The sequence below is a fragment of the Stenella coeruleoalba genome (genome assembly GCF_951394435.1).
Source record: "Stenella coeruleoalba genome assembly, chromosome: 13".
In the NCBI taxonomy this organism is placed as follows: Eukaryota; Metazoa; Chordata; class Mammalia; order Artiodactyla; family Delphinidae; genus Stenella; species Stenella coeruleoalba.
In genome coordinates, this window is record NC_137159.1 from 48778291 (window position 1) to 48801680 (window position 23390).

Genomic DNA, 23390 nt, shown 5'->3' on the forward strand with positions numbered 1-23390 from the left:
GTGAATGGTAATTATCCTAAAATCAAGGGAGAAAGAGAGTGGGGTGGAATCCAAGGGGAATTTTTTTTTTTTTTCTTCTTTTTGCGGTACGCGGACCTCTCACTGCTGTGGCCTCTCCCGTTGCGGAGCACAGGCTCCAGACGCGCAGGCTCAGCGGCCATGGCTCACAGGCTCAGCCGCTCCGTGGCATGTGGGATATTCCCGGACCGGGGCACAAACCCGTGTCCCCTGCATCGGCAGATGGACTCTCAACCACTGCGCCACCAGGGAAGCCCTCAAGGGGAATTTTTTACCAGTAGTATTAAGAGAACCACAGTTAGTCAGATGAGCCACTTGGTGGAAAAAAAGGCATAAGGTGTCTCTTTATTTACTGATGATGAGGTTCACCATGCTGGCGAAGTACACAGGAACTTAGCCAGTACCCCATGTGATGATGAGGAGCATGAACTAAAAACCACATACAAGTTTGGAAGCAGATAAATGTTGAGTTGGACTCCTGCTTGGTCATCTATTAGCTGTGCAACTTGGGCAAGATACTTAAATTCTCTGAGCCTTAATATGCCTACGACACCAGACTGTCATGAGAAATAAGAGTTTATGTAAGTAGCTAAAAACTCATGGGGCCCATGGCAGGGTCTTAATGGGTGATTACTCGTGCTATTATGATTCACATTAATATTATATCAAGCAACATACTAGCTAATCAAGGGATAAGGAGACAGCCAAATGATTGGGCGTGAAGAGGAGTATACGTATCCATATAGCCACCTGAGAGCTGGACAGCCTAGCGTCAGATCAGCATCTATGTGCTGATGTGCCCAGCCCTCTTAATTTCTAAATAAAGCAAGAAAATGGTGCCAAACAGATAAGAATACATGGGTCCAGCCAGGCTTCTGGTTGCCCAAGAGTGCCCGGAGCCTTCAGCAAACCAGCAGAGAAAGAGAGAGCCAAGCTGACTCAGAAAATTGCTCTCCCAGAGAGGGAAAGGGGTTGGGACGTGGGCTGGTGTAGTGCAGAAAATAGAGGGAAGGAGCTGATGACAGTATTACTTGGGAGCAGATGACTGCAACAGGCCTTTATTACACACAGGCCTCACCACATTCTTGTAGTAATGATTTGTAGGCTGGTGCTGTTCATCTTAAGTTGCTGAGAGATACTTACGTTCTCATCTTTATTTTCTCAAACTAATGTTTATTTTAAAAAATCTCTTCTTCCATCCTCATTCTGTAGTACAGGTGAGTAAAAAAATTACCTTGTCGTGGATTTGGGACTTTTCAGAGCCCAGATAACATTTCAGGGCATTTTCCTGTTCCGAGTCCTTAGAGAAAACATACCTGGTAACCAGTGCTTGTACAATGTCTAGGAACCTGACCGAATCATTTAAAAAATGTAGCCGTCTGGATATTTGGTCTAGGATGCTCAGTAAAACAAAAAAATTCAACTATTGATTATTCCTTCATTGAAATGAATAAACTGAGTATGTCTTTCAATAACTTATAAACATAGGCTTAGACTGATCTCCATAAGGAAGAAACATGAGAAATTACATGACTTCATTTGCTTTTTCTTAGTAACTAATTGAATTTTCCAAGCAACCAAGAAATTTAAGCATATTGTCATCCTCCAAAGCAAGGAGATCCCATTCTCATTTCTCTCCCAGAATTGTGAAGCATTTCCCCCCTCTTCCATTCATGGGCTAGCTGAGATACCTAGACGGAATATTCATTGAATCCTAGACACCAAAGTCAGTTTTCCTTGGGTTATATGTGAGTTAGGTCTTTGTATTTTTTATTTTAGTGAATTTTTCTTGGCAAAGACCCTGCTCTTCCTGGGAGCTGATTGAGCTTCCGCAGAGCCAATGTGTTTCTCAGTTCTCCAATTTAAATGCTGCCAAAAATTTCCTAATGTGTGCCATGAGAAATTCAGCAGCACATAAAATGCCATTCATTAAATAAACAGTTAACTAAGCAACCCTTGGCAAAAGACACAACCCATCTGACATTTGAAGCACTTGGGACCTTCCAAAGGAAATAATTAAAGAATGCTTTAAGAAGAAATACCCCCTGCTTAGCAGTCATAATTGAAAAATCACAGTTCCCAACCTGGAGTCTGTATACTTTTTAGGGTCTTTAAAATTAGAAATGAAGAACAGTTACGTATGCTTATTATTTCAACAAACCCGGAAAAGGCTACGTATTTACCCACGCTTAGCACAAGCTAAATAAAACAACTATTTGCATAGGCTATTCGATCAGCTCCGTGGGATTACAGAAGCTATCTCATTTTTTCATTTAGATGGTGTTGATAAATTTAAGAAAATCAAACAATTCCTTAATAAATACTATTTGTTTAGTAGAGGAAATCTCTCAAAATATATAGTTCATGGGAGATAAATAGAGTTATGAAATTTGGGAAGTAGTCATGTAAACAAGATTTGAGGGTGATTATTTCACAGAATGCTTCTTTGCTTTTTAGAGAAGTAGTCACTTATTTACTTAGATGACGACAAGCGCTCCCCTCTAATAGTTTAAGATCTTACACATTGAAGACCGTACTAGTAACAATAATGGCTACTCTTTATTTACTCAGTGCCCAAGACCAAGCACATAGTACTGTATGTGCTTAAATAACACTACAAAATGAGTATTAACCTCATTTGATAGAGAGGGAAACTACTTCAGAGAGACTAAGGAACTTGCCCAAGGCAGTGTAACTAATTAAGTAGAGAGCAGAGCTGTTTGAATCTATATCCATCTGAATCTATAGCCATATCCATACCCATATCTGTATATCATACAGTGCATTGCCTTCATCAGATAATATTAAAATTACGGAGAGATTTACACACAATTTATCAGGAACAAGTCTACTTTGCAAAATCTTTTCATCTCAGGTGCTAAAAACAACAGATTTGGCTGCCTTAAATGTCAGCTTCCTCTGTTTTCTTTGAGGTTTCTCAGGTAGAGGCATAACTGAGAAGTAAAGGCTGGCATCCGTAGCAAGAAAGGGGATTCATACAGCTTGAGTGCTCACCAATTAGATAAGCAGCACTTGAAATCTCAGGTTCAGGAGGCTTAATTGAGTACCACAGTTTTTATTGCTGAAGGGAATTTAACTACCATAAAAACAGTCCCATGGAAAGAAAACCAAAAAAATTATATATTCCTGGCTGTGGAGACAGGCATTCAGATTCTGCCTTGTCCACTACTTACTGGCTCCATACTTACTAGATGTGTGTCTTCGGACAAGTGGCCTTGCTTCTTGAAGGGAGGAACATTAAAGTGGAGCCAGAGGGCACTTTGCTTTCTCCTGCACTGATAGTCATTCACCTGATCCTCCAAATATCTCTGATGGACTGGTGACCTACTCCTGGTATTTTACTGCAAGAAGTTCTACCAGGACCTTGTAATTATTGGGAAAGAATTGGTGTGCTTAAAACTGCATTCACTGTTTCTTTTTTTTCTGATTTTCTCTCTATAGTTGTGTATCCACCCTCCAGCTAACAAATAATGTAATTTTCTGGCATGAGGCCAGATTCACTGATATGTTAAACTCAAAATTATTATAATCACTTATGAATAATAACTTTACAAATAATTATAATAACAGGTATGTAATTCTAAGCAAGGTATAACTTCCTTTTGCTATTCAAGTGTCTTTAAGTGAGTTTGAATAAATAATTTTGCCACCAGCTTTGACTTACTACATTTTAGAAAGCTAGATCAGAACAACTTCAATAGTTCTGTTGTATATATTTATCTTATCCATGCATAAAACAAGAACCTCTGTATGATAAAATGTGTAAACATTATTAGAATAATTAATGTTAATGGTTTGGTAGGAGGGGCATAAGATATATTAGAACATATTATAAAGCTATGATAATTAAATGAAGTAGAACTGGATCAAGAAAAAAAGAAACATCAATAAAACAGAATGGGGGACTGCTCTGGTGGCACAGTGGTTAAGAATCTGCCTGCTAATGCAGGGGACGTGGGTTCGAGCCCTGGTCCAGGCAGATCCCACGTGCCGCGGAGCAACTGAGCCCCTAAGCCACAGCTACTGAGCCTGCGCTCCTAGAGCCTGTGCTCTGCAACAAGAGAAACCACCACAATGAGAAACCCTCGCACTGCAACGAACAGTAGCCCCCTCTTGCCGCAACTAGAGAAAGCCTGTGCACAGCAACGACGACCCAATGCAGCCAAAAATAAATAAATTAATTAAACAAACAAACAAACAAACAGAATAAGATGCTCAGGAACAGAACCTTGTATAGGTAAGAATTTACCCTCCTACACTGTTGGTGGGAATGTAAATTGGTATGACCATTATGGAGAACAGTATGGAAGATCCTTAAAAAACTAAAAATAGAGCTCCCATATGATCCAGCAATCCCACTCGTGGGCATATATCTGGAGAAAACCATAATTCAAAAAGATACATGCACCCTAATGTTCATTGCAGCACTACTTACAATAGCCAGGAGATGGAAGCAACCTAGATGTCCATGAACAGAGGAATGGGTAAAGAAGATGTGGTAGATATATACAATGGAATATTACTCAGCCATAAAAAGAAGGAAATAATGCCATTTGCAGCGACATGGATGGACCTAGAGATTGTCATGCTGAGTGCAGAAAGTCAGACAAAGAAAGACAAATATATGATATTGCTTATATGTGGAATCTAAAAACGGAGTACAAATGAACTTATCTACAAAACAGAAATAGAATTACAGATGTAGAAAACAAATGTGTAGTTACCAGGGGTAAGCGGGGGGAGGGATAAATTGGAAGATTGGGATTGACATATACACAGTACCATATATAAAATAGATAACTAATAAAGACCTACTGTATAGCACAGGGAACTCTCCTCAGTACTCTGTAATGGCCTATATGGGAAAAGAATCTAAAAAACTGTGAATATGTGTATATGTATAACTGATTCACTTTGCTGTACACCTGAAACTAACACAACATTGCACATCAACTATACTCCAATAAAATTTTTTTTAAAAAAGTGATAGTAGATTCAGATGTTGAAACTTTGGCATATCCGAAAGAACATACACTGGTATACCATGTCATTGTGAATCAGTGGGGAAAGGACAGAGTCTATATAGTAAATGGTATTCATTCATATAGTGAAAATATACTAAATGGTACATTATACATATGGCCACCCCCTCAGAAAAATGTAAAATTAAATGATGGAGGGAGCTTCACTGAGCTCATGAGGCTAGAGATGTAGAAGAACATGAGTTGGTTAATCTAGACATAACATTCAGTGCCATCATTTTGTTACTATCAATCAGTTTGAAGATACCATTTTTGGTTGATAAGAAGATAGTTTCCCTTGGGAAAAAAATAGTGGCTACTTTCCCCTCGTTGAGACTAACAGATGATTTAAAAGTTTCTGGATAAAGCAGACATGCATTGCCCCTATTAGCAGCATCTGCTGGCTTGGAATAGAAGCTTTAAACCCTAATTTATGGTGTGTTACATTCTGCAAGATCATGAAAGACTGATGCTGAAAATATCTTCATCATTTAGTTGCAAAATAACAGTAAACATTGCAAGTTTATTGTTTCTAGTTAACTTTTTTAGTGTCTTTCTAAATTCCATTAGTGGGGGAAATAACAGCAAGATGTTTTCCCCTCAGGACTTTTATTTTTATATTTGAGCAGCAGCTTATTGTGAAGCTAACACAGTTTTAAAGTTAGAATTGCCTTTAAATCAGTTACAGTTCCCTTTCTGCCATGTTGCAGAAAAGACAGCTGCTCTTCATTTGTAATTGCTTAAGGGCCTCTGATGATCCTGTGCCTGATGTAGAGATAGTTCATTGTTCTGTTTATTTAATTTTTTTAGCAGAGGTTTTTGAAAGAGTCCTGAACAGTGAAGTCCCCAATACTTGTTCATGATCAGAGCTTGATGCCCACTGGAACAGTTCCTTAGCTTATCTCAGCTTCATTTTACTCATCTGCAAAAGTGAATTGATCTAGTTTTCAACCTTTTTTTTTTTGAGTCAGCATCTCAAATCTCACATTACTGACAATCATTGTTCATTTTTGCTATATACATATATTTTTTTCCCAAAAGGCATTACTGATTTATTGCATATTTAATGTGAGAAAAAGAGACATTCTTGTTTAATGGAACTCGAGTCCTTTTGCCACACACCCATATGCCACTGAAAGCTTCATTAAATAGAGCTGTTACCCCAGGGACAATGCAGTCTTTTAGCTCCTACGGTTAACTTGTACAGATGGTACCCAGTGTTGTCTGCCGACTTGAGGCAGTTCACTGATGGTGGAATGAGGGAAGGACAAGCAAGAGGGTTTTTCTTTTCCTTTTTCTTCTTCTTTTTATGAATAAGATGTATTTGATCATGCTTAATTGGAACTAAGCAAAAAAATATTTATTTCCCTATATTGCTTAAACGAAATATTTTTTCTCTTTAAATTTCAACTAATTTTTGGTGTCAAATTAAATGTCATATGCCTTTATTGAGAAATGATGTTATTGGTGTCTGTTTTCATGTTCCATAATTAGTTTATTATTATATTATAAAAAATGTATTTTGGTATGGGGCAATTTTCAATTTAGTTGAACATTTTATCTGCACATAATCTCTAAATAGAATTAGATAATGAGACAAAAACCACCAAACCTTCCCCCCCCCAAAAAAAAAACCCTTCTTATCTTTCAAAATGCCTTATGTAAATCTCCTTAAGATTGAGTTTCCTCAATGCTGTCTTCTTTTTAAAGAGGTATTGAGCTACTTTGTACAGGGCTTGTATATCTCCTACACTTTCCTTCCCATTTCTACCCTTTCTCTGATCCACTCCGAATACATAAGTCCCTGCACCTGGATGCATATCTGCCTCGATAGACATATTCAAATTACATATGAAAACTTCTGTGGTGTGACATTCTCAGAAATTCTAAAATCCTATTAGTCCCTTGATGAGTTAAGTTCAACAAACTTTTTTTTTTTAAACCTTTTTATTATAAGCAAGTTCTGTGCTAGGCTCTCAGTGTAAGAAAGTAACTAGCATAAGAAACTTGATCTTGGGTAGATGATAGGACAATTATGAGTACAACGATTAAAACAGTGTGATCATCACGCCCCTTGCCTCTACTCTGCTTTTATAATTCTCTCTTCATGGTGGCAGGAACACTAAGGAAAGTCTGTTTAATTTTTTTTAATCTTAATTGTAAAAGACTCTTTTTTTGGTTTTTTCTTTGGCTACTAGCCCTTCCTTTGGAATGTGCGAAGCTTATAAGGGCTAAAATTTGTTTTTAGTCAAGACTTTTTTTTTTTTTTTGTCGTACGCGGGCCTCTCACTGTTGTGGCCTCTCCTGTTGCGGAGCACAGGCTCCGGACGCGCAGGCTCAGCGGCCATGGCTCACCGGCCCAGCCGCTCCGCGGCATGTGGGATCTTCCCTGACCGGGGCACGAACCCGTGTCCCCTGCATCGACAGGCGGACTCTCAACCACTGCGCCACCAGGGAAGCCCTAGCCAAGACATTTTTGACCCTAGACATTGAGTAAGACCATTTATACATTTTAGCCAAGAACTTCCTAATTTCTGAAATTATTAAATATTTGTATTTAATATATAAATATATTTGTGTTTAATATACATGTGTTTAACGTATATAAATATATGCCTGTTTATATTTTGGTGTGTATATGGTATATATACATATGTATTGTCTACTTATCTATCTAGAGATGTACAATCTATTCTAATTACGTGTATATTTTTTTCTGAACATTAGTGATAGCAGGTTTGACATGTATTACATTTAAACACATTTACATTGGGAAATGTGTAAACTCTGTGTGTGTATGTGTCTGTGTCCACATATAGTTTACACATACATATATAGCAAATATTCAAGAGAAATTAAACTGGTGTATTCTCAGTGGTCCATATTTTATTGGACTGAGCATGTGCACAGGGAAGTGATTAAAATTGCATTTTCTTCAGTACCTTACCTAACAAGTACTTACCTGATTAAATTGAAAGTGTGGGGTTTGAAAAATCATTTCAAAATAATAAATAAGTTAATGTTAGGGATGAAAGTTGTGATGCAGTTTATGTCCTTTTCCCAGCTGCTTCTTATCTAGGTCATGGCAAAACAAATGCCATTACTTCCTACTTGCCTGAGTGGTCCTTATACTGTTCACTTACTGGCTAACTCTTGGTTGTATTTTGAAATGAGCACACTGCTTTAAGTAGATGGTACATGGACAGATCACAGATAGGAAAAAAGAAGAATTAAATTTGGATATTTGAAATATTCTGACTTTTTCTTAATAGAATAAAAGCATTAAGTGCATTTAAAACAAATAAAAAATAAAACTAAAACAGTCTCCTTCAATTAATTCTTAAACCTCCTGGACTTTTAGAATATAGTCTGTCCTCCCTATCTGTGGGTTCTGCATCCACAGATTTAACCAAGCAAGAATGGAAAATACTCAGGGAAAAAAAATACCAGAAAGTTCCAAAAAGCAAAACTTGAATTTGCCATGCACTGGCAACTTTTTGCATAGCATTTACGTTGTATCAGGTATTACAAGTAATCTAGAGATGATTTAAAGTATATGGGAGGATGTATGTAAGTTATATGCAAATGCTATGCCATTTTATATGAGACTTGAGCACCTGCGGATTTTTATATGGGGTAAAGTGGGAGTGACCTGCCACAGATACCGAGGGAGGACGGTGCGTCTACATATGTATACATATTTGTGTATATAATATCCTAAATGACATACCTGTTTAAAACGACATTATAGTCCTAGAAACAGAGAAATAAGCCCCTCTGCCTAAACTGGGCTTGAAAAGATGTTTTAATCAATAATCACATGAAAAAATTCCTCTGCTTAATTGTGATATTTGATTCATTTAGAGAGATTTTAATCAGGACAAATGGAAAGAAAATACTGTTGGTTTTTTTTGGAACAGTCCATGTAATTTATAACAGGGTCATTCTTTTGCATGGTGGCAAATAGCTGTTTGATTGTGAATCTCCTACTTAGCAACTGTTATCAAAAACTCAGTGAAATTTCCTGCTGAGACAAAGACAAAGTTTGAAGTTAATGTCATTAGATATTCAAAAGGAGTATTAGGCACGGTCATGATGAAAGACATTCAGTGATCTCTGTACACATGTACTGATAAAATAGGATAATGTTACCTATTTCCTAGGTTGCTCGTGAGGAATAAACATATAATACGTGTAAGTATCTTGTAACATAGCCTGGCAGAAAGTAAACCCTCCATACATCGGAATTGATTCTTCTTGAAGTGTTGGGGTGGGTAGTTGTTGTTCGATGACATAAAACCCCTCTCACGAGTGAAAGTGAAACTCTCGGGATCACCAGCTTCCTGTATATATTTTCTGGCTGAGAAACCTCATCTGCAAAGAAAGGCTTCACTGTACTTCAAACTACAATAGGGCTATCAGAATAGAAAAGAAAGTCCTAATCTGCTTTAATCTCTTTGATCCTACTGTTTGCAGCTCTATTAATTACTTTAATACACTGACCAATCATCTACCATGTGCCTTGTTAGCTGTTACCCTTGTTACAACATTTAGATTGTACAACTCCATTAAGTCACTGTAAGAATGATAATATTGTTATTCATAATGATAACAGCCACATTAATAAGAGCAACTTCTATTTACTTGAGTGCTTACTCTGTGCCAGGTCCTGTTCTTAGCACTTTAACTGAACTATTATTCATTTTTTTACAATAACCCTAATGTGGTAGATATTATTATCCCAATTTACAGATAATACTGAGCCTTTTGCAAGGTTGAAGGACTTCCACAAAGTCACAGGATGGCAAGAGGGTGAGCTGGAGTTCTCTCTGAAAGCTGACTTGAGAACCAGATTCTTAGGTCTCACTTGTGATTGCTTCCAAGAATGAGAGAGAAAACCAAGACTCAGATTAAAAGGAGTCACTCATGTTCTCTCAGGGAGGGTCATGTCAGAGTCAAGATCTCTGCAGAGAACTCGGACTCTGACTTCAGGGATTATTTTACCACCCCTCCTACTCTCATAGTTAACATATGAAAAGTCTTGATCAATGCCTGTTAATTAATTAAATTAATTCAAGAGCCCCATTAAGGCTTCTAAGCTAAAACATATTGATAACAACAACAACAAAGGTCATGATCTGAGTGGCAGATATTTTCCTACTGATCTGCTTATTTCACACATACTTACCTCCTGTGGAAAGAGATTTATCTATCAGCCACCAGTTCTTCAATACCATCTGTACAAACCTTAGATAGATAGAATCCTTGAGGCATGTCTGTGTACCCGAAGATGAGGTGAACATTCTCTTTGCTGGAATACGAGTTTCAATACATCTCAGAATAGGGAACGATATCCTGGCATCAAAACCACAACTGGAAAAAGCCAGATAAAGAGAAGGAGCAATAGGGCATCTTTTACCTCTTCTCCAAATCACAGAAATTGAGGGGAAAAAAGCTCAAGGATTTATGGATTTGACATGCCTTTCCTTTTTAGATGTCTGTTTTAGAAATTAAGAAACCGAGACAGAGGTTAGGCAGCCTGACTTAGGTAAAAGCTTTGTGATTAAACTAAGTTTGTATCCAGACTACCAAACTTCTGTTCTTTAGCCTACTTACTCCCCCTGCCTTTTTAGGACTATTATCAAGATCAAATAAAATACTCAGTGACTGTTTACCTCAGATTTCCAGCCTGGGCATATAAAAACACAAACATACTACTCCTTTTCTTGCCCATTTAAGTGTGAGTGACATTTTGAAAATTCTAACAAATGTTGGAAGAAAGGGAAAAGATCATCATAGCAACGTGTGGAAATTGTATGGCAGCTAAAAGACAACAAACAAAACCCAGCAAATAAATAACAAAAAAACCCAAGACCCCTTTTATGTTTCTATTCCTTTGGGATTTATGATATAATTTCATGAAGCAAGAAGTGAAATTCAACATTTTGAATTACTCTTCAAAGAAACTGAAAATCAGTATCCACAAAGAAATATTGATTCCACAAAAAGATCCAAATGGGTGTGCAATAATATCACCAATTGTTAAGATGATAAAGTGTAAGGAGGTTTGTTGAAAGTTGAAACTATTAAATAAATTACAATTTTTAACATAAATAAGAAAAAAGATATATGAATAATTATATATGATTTAAAACCATATTATCTCAGAAAGAAGCAAAAAAAAAAAGATTTGGAGTGCTTACTGGCTACTCCTTGTTATTATAATTGAACTATATTCAGGTCATATTAAGAGTAAGTCTAACTTTAGAAAAGTAGAGTGATTATGAAATCTGGGTCAGCTGAAGTAGTTGTGTAGCTCTGAGAGCTATCAGCCTGCCTATCCAATATTGCCTTTCTGTCTTCTAGAGTTGCCTTTCAAAGAATACAAAATAAGAAACAAAAACACACTGTGCTTCTCCTCAAGATAGTTCTTCGATGAAAATTATTCTACCCCTGGAGAATTTTAAATCAGGTGTTTTTACTCTAAAAGTAGTTTACACCCCAAAAAATGAGTTTGAAGGTGATAGGTCAACTTGCCATTCGTACATAAGTTTCCACACTTTCCTAGAGAAATTAGCTAAAAATTATAGCTAGGTTATGAGATGGGTCCACAATATTGCATTCTGTTATATTTTAACTATATTTGTAAATATTGTTATTAATAATAGTCTATAATCTGGGAATAGGTTAAAAAAAAAGTGAAGAAAGAATGTTATTCACCTCTCAGCAAGTATTTATTGGGTGTCCGCTCTGTGCCAGGTACTGATCTTGTTGTAAGGTTTTTGCCTGCATAAAGCATAAATTCTAGTGGAGATTCATACTCCCTTTTTGGGGTGAGGGGGTGGTGCATGGCTCACCCTAAGTATTGTGATCTAGGGAATCCTTACGTTTCTTCTCCATCTCCCTGAACCTCACTGAATCACCAGGGAACCCAATTCACTCATGAGATTATAAATCCCTCACTGAAATTCTCACCTACAATTGCCCTAGCCCTACATGTTTTCAACTTTTTGGTAGCTGATGTGGGACTCATGAGGCAATATATCCTGCCTTATATCTACTTGCTCATGTCAGAAACATCCAATTCCATTGCTGTGGTTCTATTTCATGGTGACGTGTTAGCATTGATCAGCATTACCATCTGCATCATTTGGGTCAGAAAATACTCATTCCTGATCAATATCCATGTCAAAGGAATATCCATATATTAAAATATAAGTCACCAGGAAAAAATGAAAACAAATATGCAGGTTTAGGTAGCTCGAAAATCATGGTGAGAGGTTATAAAACTAGGAAAATCATCCATGAAAAGCATTTTATCCACTACTGAAGATTCCCAAAGAAAGGCAATCCTAAATCAACTTTCACAAGGCTTAATAGCTCTTTTTCTTTTCTAGGAAGTATGTTTAAGAATTAATCTAATTCCTTTTTGTTATTGCTTGAGTTCATTTTCCCTTCTTTTGTTGTCAATAGATGCTTGTTAAATCTTTATACATATTTGTTCAAAGAATAAGGGATATGGTATTCTTTATAATAATCCTTCTTCAAGATAAAGGTAAACTGAAACACCAGGACTAGCATTGAAAAGATGTGATTTATTTAGTTGGCATAAATCATGTAAAAAAACACCAATTATATGAGTGTGCTTAATTTCTAAACATTTTCTCATAATGGATTAATTTAGAACTAATATATCTGTGTCTCCTAGATGATAATAAAGAGATGATGATATTTATTATCATGCAGTTTGATGTAGTTGATGTTTATTAAAATCTTGCAATGTGCTTGGCATTGGATTGTTTGCCATGTAGATTTTCTCACATGCATTTTCTTCTGTAATCATTATAACCATCCTGTAAAGTATTATGTCTCTATAAACAAAGCTCAGAGATCATACAGTTATGTAGTGCTAGAGCTGGAATTTGAGCTCAGGGAGTCTGATACTGGAGCTTGCACTCTTAATCGCTCTAAAAAATAAAGTATCCATTAACAAATCCTATCAGGAAATTAATCAGCCACACTATTGGCTCGATTGGTCATGGATTTGGAAGAAATAACAGCTGTCTTGACCTGGTTAACTTGATAGCACTAATCAGACACAGGCTTATTTTTTTCTGTTATGCAAGTATATTTTTATACATGGATAAATGAATTTAGAAACTGACAGTGTTGGCTGCTGTGAAATTTCGAGTGCCTTTGTAAAAGAATTTAGATAGTTATCTGGACATAGATAACTAATTTATCCTTAAGTCTGTATGACATATCTTTTGGAAATGTAATTATCCATGGTATGGATTTTGTAGGGAAAGGGTATGAATCTCTATGTTGAAATAGCTATGGATTTATTAAGGTGATGTGATAGCAGATGCATGATGTTGTGAGCCCTGCCAGTGGATTTGTCCAAAGGGCTGTTTGGAGTCCCCCAAAAGCCCTAGGACTATTAACAAGCAATGAGAACTACCCAGCCACCTTAGATGAAGTGCCTTTGGAAATGAGGGTACAGGACAAACTTTGTTCCACATTTGTATACATTAAAAGTGAAATGGGACATTAGTAATATAGATTGAATGGATTTAGGATAAACACCAAGTTCCAGAGTTAACTAACATTATTCAAACAGTTACTAAGGCAGGGCAGGGCAAGAGAGAGCTTCTGTATCTTAGTCATATTTTATGATTTTTCTGAGAAAATTCAGGATGTTTTTTACCTCAACTTGTGATTATTTTACAAAGTTAATATGCACCATGAATATATAGACCATAGAAGAGATCCTGTATTTTAGGTTACTGGTATACAAAAGTATCTAATTTCAAATATTTTAGTGATGGCAAAACTGAAAAACCTCAGTCCTTATATTTAATAAACAAAGCATAATAGCCAACTAACAAAAGCAAACGGTTCTATACATGCTTGGAATAAGGAAAGTTCTGTGCAGATTTATTCAAGTTATTTGAGTTAACTGCAGGTACTTTGTGTATGTGTGTGTGTGTGTGTGTGTGTGTGTGTGTGTGTACACATTACTTGAATGAGATTAGATTAGAATAGTTATGTTCAATAAATTGATACCTGGATTTTATTTGGCTGAAAAAGCTGTCTTATACATCCAAAGGCACTAAACATTGTATGTCTTTTCATAATCTACTTGGAAATTACGTGAACTGATGACAAGTTCGAAACATTAAAATATGGGCCCAGTTTCTCACTGCTATCCTCTGCCTACAGGTTGTGTATAAAAATAATGATGTAAGGCTGGAATTATCTCGACTTGCCAAGCAAGGAGACCCGAAGATGAAGATTCATGGAGTGGTGGCCTTTAAATGTGAGAATGTTGCAACTTTGGACCCAATCACCTTTGAAACCCCAGAATCTTTCGTCTCTTTGCCTAAATGGAATGCAAAGAAAACAGGCTCCATATCGTTTGATTTCCGCACGACAGAGCCCAATGGCCTCATCTTATTTAGTCATGGCAAACCACGGCACCAAAAAGATGCCAAGCACCCCCAGATGATAAAGGTTGACTTCTTCGCTATTGAGATGCTGGATGGCCACCTCTACCTCCTCCTAGACATGGGGTCAGGCACAATCAAAATCAAAGCCCTGCAGAAGAAGGTGAATGATGGAGAATGGTATCACGTGGACTTCCAAAGAGACGGACGGTCAGGTAATGTATCATTTTTTATGCTGTTTATCTGCTGGAACACCACTCCTAAGGAATGAAAACCAAGACATATTGAAGAGTTCTTGCATTTCTGTCTTTAGGGTAGAGGAAATTGTTATTATTTCTGTTTCACATCATAAAAGAATCAGAAGGAGCTAATTAATCATCATAGTTGGGCATCAAACCCCAAATGCTCAAATGGCTTCTAGAATAGCTTCTTAAATGAACGTTAAATGGATAATCAAGTGCCAAATCTTGCAAGAAATTTTATCTTGAATTTGCAAATGACAAAATTCAGTGTTCTTGTGTTCCCAATTATCTCTTGTCTCATTGGATGTTTGGAGGTGCTTGAAGTGGCAAATATAAAATATGAAAAAAATTTCAATGATTCATATATAAAATCCTTAGTTTAATACAGTACACTTTTTTTTATCCAAGGTGGGTCTGTGGTATCAAAAACACTTTAATCAATACAGTAGGATTTCAAGGATGCAGGCAAAACTCCGCTGCCTTCCAAATAGCTTCCCTTTCTGGTGAAAGAGGTTTGGAATTCCACCAACAGGAATTCATTTCTCTGGCTTCCTTTCGCTGCACGTTTCTTTTTTCTGGAGTTGTGCATGTGAGGTGGGGGAAGGAGAGGATGTTTGTAGTGAAGACCTGAATAAATAACGTTTACTTGCTCTGAAATGTGGAAGTAGATTAGGGAGCTTAGCGAGTTCCCCCAGCCTGTTTCTGCCAGAGTTAGCAGTTAATTTGCTACTTAAGAACCTTCAGACAGAAGACTTAAAAGGAGGATGGGAACATGGACTAATCTTGTGTTTTGAAATATTAACTTATGGATGTTATCACTTGACTTGAAATACATCTAGAATAAAATTTTGAAAATGACTTTTAAGAATATATATAATTTTAGTCAGACTTTATAGCAGTTTAATTAAGTGGATATCTTTTGGAAGTTCAGAGGGGCAAAAAATACTACACTTAAGATCAATGAGGTATTTTCTAACTATATGAAGAAATACATGGTTAATGTCAAAATTTCAGTAAATGCAAAATGATATAAAAAGGAAAATAAAACCATTCATTATTCATTTGATAATGATGATTTATACCTGGATATTTCTTACCAGTCTTAAGTGGTGGTGCAATTAATTAGTTTCCTAAGTTCCTTGGATGACCTATTACAATAAGGATCAGATAAATAGCTTAATCCTTAAGCTGAGGAAAATCTACTTTTGCTGTTTGAGCTCTTTAATGCATCCAAATAACCAAAAGTTTATTAACTGCCCTGTTTATTCCCTCATTGGAAAAGGCCAGAGCAGAAAATATCAACTTTAATTTACAAAGTTCAATGCTGGATGGGAAGAAGAAAGAGATGCCTTAAAAAAGTGTTATTTGCAGTAAGAAAGAAGATAAACAAAATGTGGGATTTTTGTCAGAATCCAATGGAAAGATTTAGTATGCTTGGTTGTGTTTTGATGGTAAAGTACTTTTATTCGATTATGATTTCAGATTAGTGAATTGGAACAAACAGTATAAAAACCAATGTTCATTCATTAAACCAAGTTCTGCCTTTACTAAATTGAAAAAAAAAGAGAGCTCCTTATGTTGGCCTAGCTCAAGGGAGCTTAATGTAATTTTAATAACTGCAGCTGTTAATATTTTATATATAGTATTTTAATTAAGTTCTGTATTTGCACATTGGTTTGGTATAAAGTAGGTTTTTAAAGATTGAATGAATAAGTATACTAGCTTTTATTTTACTTAAAGGATATTTCTGAGTTAGGCTTGGTGAAATACTAAGATTTATTGCTCAGTTAAAACTAAGAAACATAGAATTTCAAGAAATAGTTTCATCCATTTTTCACATCAGTTATATTCAGAGGCTATATGAACATTACTCTTACTATAATGTGGGAAACAACGTTTATATGACAAGAGGGCAATGTGGGCTGATTTCTGACTCATAGACAATGAAGGTCATTATCTATTGATTTGCCTGGGATCCCCCTTAGCTGAATTTTTAAAAACATTTAATGAGCCGTGTTATCTCCATTATTAAAGTAGAGGGAGCCCAGACGTAAGAGTTATTCCTTCTCTTATTGACCATACTAAAGTAAATAGGACTAAAAGCCATGGTCATTAATTTGATGCTAATAAATTTTGCCTGTCTTATCAGAGACAGTGTTAAAACTGTATTTGGTAGACAGACTGAATTTTTGATATTCCCCACTTTATAAGGGGAACCCCTGTATGACAGGGACTATATTCTTTATGTTTATATCCCAGTGCTTTCTTAGGCAATAACAGTTGCTCAATACATATTTGGTGTGAGAAAAAATAAAGAATAAAAACATGAATGGCTCAGTGCCAACCCACCCCAATATTCTAAAAATAGTAACATCATCATTACTCTTGAAGAATAATAGCACTCTTTTTGTTGTAAATACAACTTTTTAAAGAATTATATTACTTCCCGAAAGCAGTTTAAACAATATAGGATAATAGGTGCTGTCCTTCCTTTATGAATACAGTTCCATCCTCCAAACCCAGATGTCCAAAAAAAACTGCGGTGAGGAAGTTAAACTATTGTTAGAGAACTGTGATAAACCTCGTACAAAAATGACAACCTTGTATGAGAACAGGACTGCTATTCCTGCTTGTTCCTGGGCTCCCTGTATCATTTAGCAAACACGTAGGTAGAAGGAACATTAATCCTGAGGGAAAACATTCACTTCTTGCTGAGGGCTGGGATAGGCATGCTACTGAGGAGGAGGATAGTCACTCAGGATGTCCACCTTTCTGGTTACCTGCCCTTCTGTCCTTTGTTCACTAAAAGGTGGGTACCTGAGCCCTTTGTTTGATAAGAAATATTGTCTTCATCTGAATACTTTTCCAGAGCTTCATTTTCAGCACAATTAATTGTATTGGGTTATATGTCCCTTCTTCCATCCTGTGACGTGGGGAAAGAAAAAAGCACTTTCCCAAACTTTGACTACTACTGTTTGGTCTCAGTCTTTCCGGACAGTGTAGTTTCTTCCGTGGCCGGCTTAGTCTATGACTGGGGCCGTGGGAGGCTAAGTGGACTAAGCCACAAGTGGCATTTTCAGATCCTGCGCTAAATTGGCAAAGGAGGAACCGTACCAAGTGCCAGCCTGATTTTGTGGATCAGAGTGTATGGTTTGAGTGCCACAAAAAGTGGATATGCTCCGTAGATGGTATAGCTACTTAACAGAGCCAAACCCCTAAGTTACTGAGTTAATAAATATGATTGACGGGGCTCATGACTCTGCAAACTTTGCAGGACGTGCAAATGAACATTTTCTTACCAACCCCTCCTCCCTTTCCAGGGTTCCCCTTTGCCTCTCTTTTGCTCCCAAACTCAACACAAGACAGCTTCCCAGGTATTTAACTAAAGCATGAATTGTGTTAAAATTAGGAGGAGGTTAATGACTGTTTTCTTGGGCATGGATATTGTTTAAATTTGTGTTAAGCTATTTGGCTGAGTCAAGGGTATCCTCTCAAGTATTTTTACGGCAAACTACCAGTCATTTTTTTTTTTTTTTTTTGCAAACCATCATTACACATTGAAATTAAAGAGAAAACTCATTATTCTTGTCAAATTCTACTTGTGTACAGCAGGGTATAGCAGATTGTATCAGCAGTTATTCATGGGTAAGCCCACATTTAACAGCTAAGAAGCCATTGAGATTTGAATTGAAGTCATAGAGTTCCAGTTTAAGAACTAGAAATTACAGAGGGAAAAGCAAAAGGCTCTCTCCCAAGTACATAATTAGAGGTTTATAGTAATCACTGTTTGATGTGAACAGCACTTTCTAGCTATCTATTACCAGCACTGATTTCTGTGTATACCATTCATGAATCTCCACTCTTAGCATTTCTACTTGAATGACCATTAGACGATTTTTCCATTTAGGCCTTGATTTGAATTGGCCCTCTGATTATAAACATTCCTCCCATGCTTCTACCTAGTAGCCTGTTGCAGACATTTGAAATAACATTAAGTAAATGTTTAATGCTTTATTTGGTACCCATGTCCATAAACCATTACCCATCCACGGTAAGACTAAAATACCTTATCAATAATTTATCAATTATTTGACTATGCTAATGACTAGATGGAGTCAGTTTTGCATAAAGTTATTTTACATTTTATTAAATTGATCCTTATATTTATTTATTTATTCTGAATGTGTTTTAAAAGAAGATAGTCATCTGTTGCCTTCCCCTCCCGTTTAAACCATTTTCAGTTTTACATATTTTCTTCTAGTTTTTTAACATGTAAGTATATTTTATATAGTCACAATTGAAGTACAAACTTACTTTTTCAGACTATTTGGTTAATATGATGTCATAAACTCTTTTTTACTCAGAAGTACCCAAGTAACAAAAATTATTCTCTGTGAGTTGTGAAAAGAGCATCTGAGAATCAGAGCAGAGCTTTGCACAGGCACCTTAACCAGGCTTGCAGGGTTGTAGGACTCAAATGTATTACCATATACAGTGTCTGTGGAAAAGAAAGTCACAGAGACAAACATTGGCGGTACCCATGTAAGCACTGCCCAAGGGACTTGACTACTTCACCCCCACTACAGAGATAGAGGCAGGTCATCTTAATTGAGATGGGGGCGGGGGTGTCAGAACATCCTAGGCTAATATTATTAAAGCTCCCATCATAAATGAATAAATACACATTTGGAGTATAAATTGACCTCCCTAAAGAAACATTCCATATCCTGTGACAGTTAATTTCTCATGGAGAATGAATAACTTGGCCTTCTTATTTTATACATTGGTCTTATGGGCTTGGTAAATATCAAACTCTGAGAGGTGGAACCTCTCTCTCTAAATTCACTAAATCTCCTTTCCAGGCCCACCCAGCCAAGGGGCAGACCCTGGACTAGGGTGTCAGGTGCATCCTCAAGAAATAGGCATTTAGCTGACCACACCAGCCGCAGTGGCAGGTACTGCGGAGTGCGGCGTGGAAATCTGGGGAATTTCTGCAAAACAGTAGTTTAACTGCTGCAAAACACATCACTTGATTGATATTTACAACTTCCCAGCATTGTCTGTGATCATTTTTAAAACTCATAGGTATACATGTATTGCTACGAGTATGTGTGTTTGTACATGTGCCTGTGCTTAATTCATGGCGTGTCTGTGACGTATAAATATGTGCTGTTGGTGAAAATGTTCAGGCAGTTCAAAAAGTACACAAGTGAAAAGTTTTCCTTTGCCACACACTCCCCTAACCAATTCACTCCCACCTCCGTAGGTAAAATAATTTGGTGTTGAAAAATTCCCAGATATTTTCCTATGCACCAGCATATCTGTAAATATAATTACACATATAAAATAAATGTAGAGCTTCTTTTTTACATAAACAAGATCGCTCTTCACCAATTATTGGGTGACTTAAAAAAATACTGAGAACTTTTTCTATGCCATTCTTTGTAGTGACATCAGATATCCCTAGTTTGAATATATCAATATTAACTTAATCATTCCTCTATTGACGGACATTTAACTTTTTACTTTTGAAAAAATTTCACTGTTCTAAGCTAATTTATAATGAAAGTCTTCATATTATATCTTTATGCATATTGGTCAGAGTTTCTGTAGGATAGATTCTGGGAATTGGAATTGCTGGATTAATTGCATTTTTAATTTTAAAGATAATGACAGGTTATTTTACTAACAGACTGTTTCAGTCTACACTCTTATCTGCAGTATATGAGTTACCCTTTTCTCCTCTCTCTTGGCCTTTATTAAATAATATCAAACTTTTAAATTTTGCTCCAAGATTTATTTTGTCATATATCTGTTTAATTTCTGAAATTCCCAGCTCACAGTAATCCAAGTAAGCAAGAAACACATAGTAATAAGCAGAAAACAGAATATTAAGATTGTTTTTTGTTTTGTTTTCAAGCAAAGTTTATTCAGTCCATGTTATAAACCTAGTACATGAAATTGTTTTTAAAAAGACCTAGAAAACTAAAAAGAAAGAAAGAGTAAAGAAAAAGAAAGTAAGGAAGGAAGAAAACTATCCATTCATAATCTCACTACTCCAAAACTCCCATTATTAATATTTTGTCTTTTTTTTTTACTATCTATTTATGGGACTTATGTATTTTGCATTTTGCATCATACCCTGCAATCAGTGCTTCATTCTGCTTTTATCACTTATATTATGCCTTTTTACTGAGTTTGGATTTGTTAATAGAATACTAAACTTGACAAGTAAATTTATAAGTTTGTGGCATCTTATTATCTTCTGCAGTGAGAGGTGAAGCAGAATTGTAGATAGATACAATTTATATTTAACTAAAATTATTTTAAGCAGTAATTTCAAAAATTTTTACTCACTGAAGAACTTTAGTGACCATCCAGTCAAGTCCTTTATTTTGCATAAGAGCCACATTGAGGCCTAATGAATCTATTATCTGGCTAAGCTCCTCAGCTAGTTAGTTGCAAAGCTAGAACATGAAAATTGGTTTCCTTTGACCAGGCAAAATCATTTCCTATTACAGCGCACTATCTTCTACCCCCTCATTTCCCAATCACTTAAACTTTTGCAGTAATTTAAAACTTGAAACCAAATTAACTTATTTTAATTCTCACCTTTTGCTTCACGTTTCTTTGCACTCCATAAACTAATCTTCTGGAAATGGAATAGCCAAGAAAAACTGGAGGAGAAAAAGGGTAGAGGCTAACAATTTATAAATACCAGATCAAATCATGAAGCTGATTTCTATTTTTATAACTAAGAACTGTTTTCAACAGTTTTCCCCCTTTTATGTATACTTTTACATAAAATGTGAATTTATATTATTTATGCTTATGAATATTCTTAAATAAATATTACCTTATCTATTTATCACTTTTGTTTTACCTTGCACATGCCATGAAAACAACTAGGTTTAAATGTTAAGTTAATGTGATTTCTACATTAAGATGATAAAAGTCCTATGTACACAAATATATTTATTTTTAGCTGAAATTTCATTTCTTTAAAAGCAAAATAGCACAGCAGAGTGCTTCAGATTCTTCAATACTGAAGCATGAAACACTGATCCAAGTAAGTTCCCAAATATGACTACCATCTACAAGTTATAATAGCTCAGATATAGCAATGTTTTACATAAAATATTTGTTTAATTTGCCAGAAACTTCACGTATAATTATAGTGGAAGAAGGTAAAATGTGTAAAATAATCAAGCTATGCCAAAGAGAACACATCAATATTTGCAGTTCCTGGAAAAAAGATAGAGGGATAAACCAATAATATACTCAGATTTTTGTTTTCTCTTAAATATTTATTTACATGTAGTCTTACCCCAAACTTTGGAAAATGCTTATTTTCTATTGATATATACAGTTGTGGCAACTACTCGTCTTTAATGATCAATGAATAAGGTTTAAATAGTCATTTCATGTTTTCTTGGTAACCACTGCCTTTATAACTCGATTATAATGAAATAGGCACTTGAGAACCTTAATATTGAAATTTCAGTGTCCTATGTAAGTGTTAAATTGATTTAAATGGATTCAGTGATTCTATGATGAGTCCTTTGCTTAGGTGAAAATGTCCTTTGATTTCATGTCAAGAATAAAATCATTAAGGAATTAGGGATTCAAATCCCTTACCAGAAATATTAGTATTTCAGGATATTTGCACATGTGTAGGCTAAAATATCAATCTCTATTTGAGTTTGACTAAGTGATAAAATACAATTATTATTTCAAATAAATTTTTACTCTTTGAATCTTCAAAATATAAAAATAATCATTTCTGTTCCCACTCAAGTTCTGCCCTTTCCCTTTTTTCCCATCCCTTTTATAAAGATTTTCTAACATATAAGTGAATTAGCAAAGCATCTAGAGCGTACGTGTAGCTGATTTTTGGTCATGGTTGTTCCATTCTATTATGTTTGTTTGCAGAATATTACAGTCAATAATATCTAATACATGCGTTTGCTCGTTGAAACTCCATACCTTGAATCTGGGGCCAAATTAATGAGCTAATTCCTCTTGAAGTTGAAGTTAGGATTATATTTCTTTTGCTTCCTCTCCCACCCTTCGTGGCTTCTTCTTCCCATGAGAACTTTAAAACCGTCTCTCAAAGGGATGAAAAGGAGCTATGAGAAAAACAACCTTATCCTTTATGATAGTACCCTCCAGTGTTTTTTGAACTATAGGTGACAGCCTGCTAGTTGGTTCTGAAATCAGGTTGGTGGATCATGTCTAGCATTTGTATTACTAAACTTATCTAATAAGAAAACATTATTTGAGTGCCTCAGAGGTAGTAGAGTTAAATACTTTCCTGTTAAACGGTTATTTCAGTGTGTGTGTATGTGTGTGTGTGTGTGTGTGTGTATGTATGTGTGTGCACTGGGCTACATGTAAACCACATGACACCTGTGGATTAACTTCAGGTGTTGTGATCAGAAAGCTCTAATCTAATCACAAAGTTATAGTGAATAGCTTACCCTGGCCACAACGAGCACATCATAGAGACATATCTGAACTTAGATACTTGGTTCAGAGCAGGCACTAACGCACCATAAATAAAAACTACAAGACCTGGTCACCCCATTCTGTCAGACAAACTCTTAATCGATGAGTATCTGAAACACTGGGCAGCAGATTTG

At 36.0% G+C, this 23390-nt stretch overlaps 1 protein-coding gene across 6 annotated transcripts in view; it reads left to right on the top strand.

The window, feature by feature from the left end:
* The window catches only part of NRXN1 (neurexin 1), a 961338-nt gene that overhangs the window by 327075 nt on the left and 610873 nt on the right, over positions 1-23390 (top strand). For all 6 annotated transcript variants that reach the window (XM_079940440.1, XM_079940438.1, XM_079940441.1 and 3 more), the window contains one exon: positions 14283-14721. In XM_079940440.1, coding sequence (XP_079796566.1) covers positions 14283-14721 — 439 coding nt within the window. The remainder of the gene's footprint in view (positions 1-14282; positions 14722-23390) is intronic.